Source organism: Rosa chinensis, chromosome 7 (genome assembly GCF_002994745.2).
Source record: "Rosa chinensis cultivar Old Blush chromosome 7, RchiOBHm-V2, whole genome shotgun sequence".
Classification (NCBI taxonomy): Eukaryota; Viridiplantae; Streptophyta; class Magnoliopsida; order Rosales; family Rosaceae; genus Rosa; species Rosa chinensis.
In genome coordinates, this window is record NC_037094.1 from 18,545,578 (window position 1) to 18,553,319 (window position 7,742).

The 7,742-nt window shown below is 34.5% G+C and overlaps 1 protein-coding gene across 1 annotated transcript; it reads left to right on the top strand.

Moving 5' to 3' along the window:
- Positions 1-5,695: 5,695 nt before the first annotated feature.
- On the top strand, positions 5,696-7,665 carry LOC112177532 (heat shock cognate 70 kDa protein). Its single transcript, XM_024315820.2, has 2 exons — positions 5,696-5,909; positions 6,023-7,665. The coding sequence occupies exons 1-2, from the start codon at positions 5,696-5,698 to the stop codon at positions 7,663-7,665; spliced, it is 1,857 nt and encodes a 618-aa protein (XP_024171588.2).
- The last annotated feature ends 77 nt before the right edge of the window (positions 7,666-7,742 follow it).

The following is a 7,742-nucleotide window of genomic DNA, read 5'->3' on the forward strand; positions in this document are numbered from 1 at the left end:
TTAAGTGCTAACTTGATCCTTGAGATGGGCAGTCTTTGGTTAGTGGAGTCAGTCACGCAGTCGAGCTTATGGTTTAGGTCCATTTGTGCACTTAGTCATTTCATGAGGTCTTTAAAAATTCTTCACAAAATGCTTTTATTGATTAAATATGCAAGCTGTTTGTTGCCTTACAATTTGTTCTCTTGCATATACTTGAGTGTGAAGCTTTTAAGCATAGCCATTTCTGAGAGAAAAATCGAGAGTATGCCCTGTGAGTTTGGATTGGACTTGTTCGAAACATGCTATCATTCACTGTATAACTTAAGTTCTCCATATCTTACTTAGTCATATGAGTGTCACACGTTTATTAACTTTGGAATTATCTATGTGATTTTGATTAAGTGTTTAACGTGAAAGCCATGAGTTTAGAGTCTCTGAGACAACAGTTAGGGCAGTAGAGTCATTTACTTACTTTTTGTTGAGTCTTTATTTTGTTTTGTGTTTTGATTTTGCTAAGGGACTAGCAAAAGCTAAGTGTGGGGGAATTTGATAGGAGCATTTTAATGTGGTATTTTAATAGTCAATTCCTCACATTTTGCTTAGTTAATTCCTTAACGAATCGATTTTTAACTGAATTTCTATTTTCTTAGGTACATTGGAGTAAATGATGGTGAAATGAGCATTATGTCCACACTTACCTACAAATGGTGGAGATAAAATTGAAGTAAATGAGTAGGAAATCCATCATCATCATCACCCAAAAATATTCCATCTTTTAGGGTGTAATCATCATGTTTTCTCCATCATTTCTCACACTAATCCACCATCATCATCACCCAAAAACATTCCATGTTTTAGGGTGTAATCATCATGTTTTCTCCATCATTACTCACACTAACATACTCCACTTTCATTATTTTTCTTCCACTCATCATTTCACTCTTCTTTTTCTTCCCTATATAAACACCTTCTCCTCTCATTCCAAAACCAATTCCTTCATCCATCTCATCTTCTTTGTCTCTCCATTTCCTTTCCATTTTTCTCTCCATCCTCTAGTTTTAAGTTTCTGCATTTTTAAGCAAAGAGAAGAAGAGAAGAAGAAGCCATGAAGCCTCCTAGCCATCATCATCCACCTTGTGCCGTGATAGTGAAGTCTTGCTTTAAAGATTCAAGATCAATGTTTCAAGCTCTTCATCATCCACTCCCTTCATGGTGTAATTCTATCTTTTTCCTTGTAATTTCTTTTGGTTTTCTTTGTTTAGATTTGTAGAACTATGAATTCTAGTTAACAAATAATGTTAAGGGCAAAGTTTAAAGCCCGTTTATATGTTTTGAGATAAAGTTGTGATTTCTATATGTTGATTTTTATGTTGCTTATGTGGGTTTGTTTAATTAAATTTGCATGATAGAAAACTTTTGTATTTTAATCTTATGTGGTTGCAAACACTTAGGGTTTTGATATAATTGGTGCTAGGTTTAAGAACATGAAATCGACTTTTCGTTTTGTGTAAACTTGAATCAAAGTAGTAAAGGTTTTGTGCAAAGACCGAATTTAATTAAAGAGGATTGCAATTAGGTGGACTTTTCCATACTAAGTTGTACACTTGAGTTGATAGCCTTTCTCTATGTCTAATGCGTTGAACATGTCATGATTGACTAGCTTTCTAGGGCTTGATTGCATGTTTGATAGGATTAATCTAGGTGCTTTCGCTTAGGTTAATTAGCATTGAAAAGTAAAATATGGGAAATCATTTGCTTTCGAATGTTTCACATGATCAACTCCTCTCTCATGACATTTAAAATCAACTATAGGAATTGTAATTGGATTTCTTGCATATGGATGTGGTTTTGATCTTTGTTCTCTCACTCCATTTGTATTTTTATGTTTTTGCATTTTAATTATTTTGTTAACTTAGTTTTATTTTCGAAAAAACCAAAAACAAAATCCCCCCTTATTTGTGTTTACTTGTATATATTTATTCTTTATTTTATTTTTGTAAATAATACTTTATTATTTTAATTCTTTATTTGTTTATACAATTGTATATATTTATATTCTTTATTTTATTTTTGTAAATAATACTTTTCTTTATTTGTTTCACAATTACAAGTGTACCCTCAATCCCCGGATAGAACGATCCCTATTTGCTTATACTACTAACGATATTTTCAGGGTTAAATTATGCGCTTGCTTTGAGCGCATCAACACCATGTCACCTTAGTGACCTCCACCTCTCCTCAGGTCTTCTAATGTTTTGATCTGCTTCTCCCTTTCCCGCTGAAGGAACTGCTCATGCTCCCACTATGCTTTCCAATAGGCTTCAATGGCCTTGAGGTTGACATCTTGAGAAGGCAAGAGTACCAACATTGGGAGGTGCTTGGGGTGGTTGGTTTGACTTTTGGGACTTGTGTCCTCTGTCTTCCGTTGTTGCTGTTATCCATGATAGATGATGGTTTTGAGAGATGAGAGAATGGTGGGTGGTCAAAGAGGAAGTAATAAGGGAAAGGGGGTGAAAACTGAGATCTGAACCTCCTCACATGCATGTGTCGTCTTTTTATAGCTAAATTAAAAAGGCAATTCTGCAATTTCATCTAAAATGAGGGTCGATTTATGAACACTAAAAATAAATTGGGCCTATCCAATCCCTGAAAGCCCGAAACCCAAAAATGAAGCCCAACTCAAATAAAATTCCACAAACAAATACATACCGAGCTTGCATTCAATGGCTTGTGTATATTCCACCGAGGTACCGAAGCAAAACCTCCTTTTAAGGTGGATCTAAAGAAGGCGGAGGCGGAGGACTTGAGAAAAATAGAATGATAAAAACCTCATACTATCTTCTTTTATTCTCTTTAGTTTGAACTTTTATAAAATGAGGAGAGAGTTTCTTTTTTATTGGATGAAAGTATAATGCATTAATGAATTCCAATTAAAAAACGTGAAATCATGAAGTATAAATTGGTTTGAGACTTAAGAACCTTGATGAGGAACAATTGAGATTAATATAAATGATTGGGCTGAGTAAAGATGATGCTTTAAAAAAATATTTGATTACTATGAAGACCCACTATTGCACTAGTTAACAAACACAATTATCTTTGATTAGTAGTCTTGACTTTGCATTGAGTTCATATCAAGCCTTTTGGATAGTGGCGCTTTGTGCCTAATCCATAATTATGTAATGAGATGTGTGAGATGCTTTTCGTATATAGCCTGAGGTTTTTATCATTCCATTCTTATTTTTTTTCTCTCGCCTATAATAATTAGATAAGTATTCATTTTCTCTTATTTGGTCTTGATGAACAATATTGAAATTTCTCTTTGAATCCATACATCCATTCAATATTTGGTATGCAATAGTACAATGCACAAGCCCAACAATTATCAACCACCAACTCAAAACTTCAATCATCTCTTTCACCCCTCCTGTCGTTCTCTATAATCAGATGCAAGACCTTACAATTCTTTGATCTTAAGAAAGAGCGGTGCTACCTAATTGGATTTCAATTTCTATTATTTCACAAGCGCGGGTGATGGAGATGACCATTCCCTTTAACATATTCAAATGATCCCATCATATAGATATAGATGTTTGATGAAAGGTACCATAATATAACGTTTTCTTCCATATATATTGGAGTTTCTTGGATGCTATAAATTGGTTTGAGACTTAAATACCTTGATGAGGAACAATTGAGATTAATATGAATGATTGAGATGTGTAAAAATTTAATTACTATGGAGACCCACTATTGCACTAGTTAACAGATATAGTTACCTTTGATTAGTAGCTTTGGCTTTGCATTGAGTCCATATCTCTGGGTTTAACTGGGTTATTTATTTTATATATATATATATATTTTTTTTTTATGATGTACTTTAACTATTTGTCAAAATAATTCATTTGTTATTGTCAACTAACATGATTCTACGTACAACCTCTATTTGGTGTGGTGGAATAAGACTATCACCTTCCTTCCTCAATTTCATTTTAATTAATAGTCTGTTGTTTATTTTATGATATATTGGTTTTAGTTCTCACTACAAGAGAAAACCCTTTTAGTGACAAAACTGTTTTGTCGCCAATTAGTACACTTTTATCACTAATCGATATGGATGACGAAATGATGTTATCACTAATTTTGTCTCTGAAACAGCGTGACAGATTCTCATTAATGACAAACAGGGGCGGAGCCACATGGAGACCCAGTGGGTCCCGTGCCCCACTCAACTTTTCACATAGAAATAAAATTTAATTAGCTACAATCGTGTATTAAGTGTTTGGTGTAGTGGTTCGGTTTGACTGTGTTGTTATAAAGGTTCCTAGTTCAATTCTCATTCACAGCATGCTATTTTTAATTCTGCTTATACTATTTTTCTTGCTTTAATGCCATTTTAATTCTACTTGTACTGTTTTTCTTGCTTAATATATTCATTTAAAAGAAAATCAAATATTGTTGTCATCTTTTTATGCTTTTTTCAATTCTACTTGTACTCTTTTTCATGCTTAATATATTCATTTAAAAGAAAATTAAATAGTGTTGCGATATAACAAACGATTGTTTCATTTCTTTTATTGCGAAAAAATATTTTACTAATATAGTCAAGAAGACTGTTTTGAAACGATTTTAAAATATAAAATTACATCGATGTCAATAACCATTTTAATAGATAGAAATTTTATTTAGAAATTTTGTATGTTTTATATTTTCTACTTGTGCCCCAGTAAACTTAAAGTTCTGGCTCCGCCACTGGCGACAAATAGTGGTGATCGAGCATGTAAATCTGAGATATTATGGTTGCACCAAAATTATATATGTTTGAACCAAAATAGTGAAAATACAATCCGAACAGTATGAGCGGCTTTGGAATTTTGATAATGACACGTACATTCTTCAGTCATGTTTAAGTTTTACATAAGGCTTCAGTTATCTAGGTACTAATCTCTAAGAATCATTTTAACAGACAAATTTTTTTTTTTAATTATATTTTATGAAATCTCAAGCGAGAGAAGTTTATTTATAAAAAAAAATAGTTAAAAAGTGATTGGAGGTAGGGAAGGCATGTAAAGAGTAACACACCCATCTTTCTAACAAAAAGAACTCAAATTAACAAAATAAAAAATTAGAAAGACCCAACATATCCCTATTACAGTGACTAACAATAAAATCAAGAGTTGAATCCGGCCTATCAAGTAAACCTATCTGAAGAAGGACCATAATTAACAAGAGCATCAGTAGCTATATTAAATAAAATTCTCTGATTGTTTTGCAAGTGTTCTCTTGCTATGATCAGAAATGAAAAGGCTAGGGTTATTTTGCGGTAGAGTTCCTTCAATTTTGGTGCGGTGTTTGGGTTTAATCTTGTTATGGATGTACTTAACTAGTTGTGGAAACAACTAGTTTGTTATTACAGCTACAATGGTTCATGACTCAAATAATTGTTTGTACGTTGACCAATTACATTAGGATTCCTAATGTCAATTAGAATAGTTTATTCCAGTAAAAAAAAGGAATAGATTTGCTACTATCCTAAACTTTTTAGGATTAAGACTATCCTAAACGTTTTAGGATTAAGCATGTACATAATACACACTGCATCCATCACTCAAATCTCTATATATAGACATCCATCGCACACAATAATACAAACACGTTCTCTCTTTTTTAAGCTTTCTTCATATATTCAAGAAGAAATCATATACGTGCAATGGCTATGGCTACAAAATGTGAGGGTCCAACGATTGGTATCGACCTCGGAACAACTTACTCGTGTGTGGGAGTTTGGCAACACGGTCGTGTTGAGATTATAGCTAATGATCAGGGCAATAGAACAACACCGTCTTACGTTGCTTTTACGAACAATGGGCGTTTAATTGGTGATGCAGCCAAGAATCAAGTATCCAAGAACCCCACCAACACTGTATTTGGTGAGTTTATTCTTAGTCTCCATGAAAACTTTATTTTATTTTATTTTTATTTTTAAAGCTTTTGCAGCCATGCATGTTAAATTACTTATGTTTTTATCTAAATTATAATTTAGATGCAAAGCGCTTGATCGGTAGGAAATTCAGCGATGCCTCTGTTAGGAGTGACATGAAGTTGTGGCCTTTCAAGGTTCGTGGTGTCGGGGATAAACCCATGATTGTAGTTAACTACAAGAATGTTGAGAAAAAATTTGCTGCTGAAGAGATATCTTCCATGATTCTCGTTAAGATGCGTGAAATAGCAGAAGCCTACATCGGATCGACAGTAAATAATGCTGTTGTAACTGTTCCAGCATACTTCAATGATTTTCAACGTCAGGCCACAAAGGATGCCGGTGTAATTGCAGGGATGAATATTATCCGTATCATCAATGAGCCAACCGCTGCCGCCATTGCCTATGGTCTTGACAGAAAGGGAAATACTGTTGGCGGAAAGAACGTTCTTATATTTGATCTTGGTGGTGGTACATTCGACGTTTCCCTTCTCAAGATTGAAGAGGGAATTTTTGAGGTGAAAGCTACAGCTGGAGATACTCATCTTGGAGGTGAAGATTTTGACAATAGAATGGTGAATCATTTCGTACAAGAGTTCAAGAGAAAACATGAAAAAGATATCAGTAAGAACCCCAAAGCACTAAGGAGATTGAAAACATCTTGTGAAAGAGCAAAGAGAACTCTTTCTTCTACCGCTCAAACTACCATTGAGATTGATTCTTTATTTGAAGATATTGACTTTTACACGACAATAACAAGAGCAAAATTTGAGGATATCAACATGGATCTCTTTGTAAAATGTATGGAGCCTGTGGACAAGTGTTTGAGAGATGCTAAAATGGACAAAAGCATTGTTCATGATGTTGTTCTCGTTGGGGGATCTACTAGAATCCCAAAAATACGACAACTATTACAAGATCTTTTTAATGGTAAGGAGCTTTGCAAGAGCATCAATCCTGATGAAGCGGTTGCATATGGTGCGACCGTACAAGCTGCAATTTTGAGCATTGAGGGATATAATGAGAAAGTTCAAGACTTGCTATTGTTGGATGTCACTCCACTTACTCTTGGTTGCGAGGATTATAAAGGACATATGACTATTGTTGTCCCAAGAAACACTACCATCCCTACCAAGAAACAACGATCTGTCACAACCGTCGTAACTGCACAATCATGTATCCAGTTTGATGTGTATGAGGGGGAAAGCCCAATAGCCAAACAGAACAGATTGTTGGGTACATTTGAGCTTTCACACATCCGTCCTGCTTCAAAGCGTGTTCCTGATATCAGCATTTGCTTTGAGATTGATGCCAATGGAATCTTGATTGTCTCCGCCGAGGAAAAATCAACAAATAATAAGAGCAAGATCACAATCACCAATAACATCAAAGGCAGTTTATGCAAGGAGGAAATTGAGAAGATGGTCGATAAGGCAAAGAAGTACATGTCCGATGACGATGATTATAAGAAGAAAACGGAGGCTATGGTTGCATTAGAAAACTATGCAACCAACAAGATGGACACAGTTCATAATCGCTCAAACCTCAACCAAGAAGACAAGAAAAGAATCGTGGATGCGGTTGAAAAAGTCATTGAGTGGCTTGATGAGAATGAGAATCATCTTGCTGAATGTGAAGAATATGAGGATAAGCTGAAAAAGCTCGATAACTTGTGCAGTCCCATACTGAACGACAAGAATGAATAAGAAGTCGCGACGGTCTATTAGTATTTGTTTAATTAGTTGCCGAAGAAGATGGAAATCTGGTCATAATTAGTCTTGTT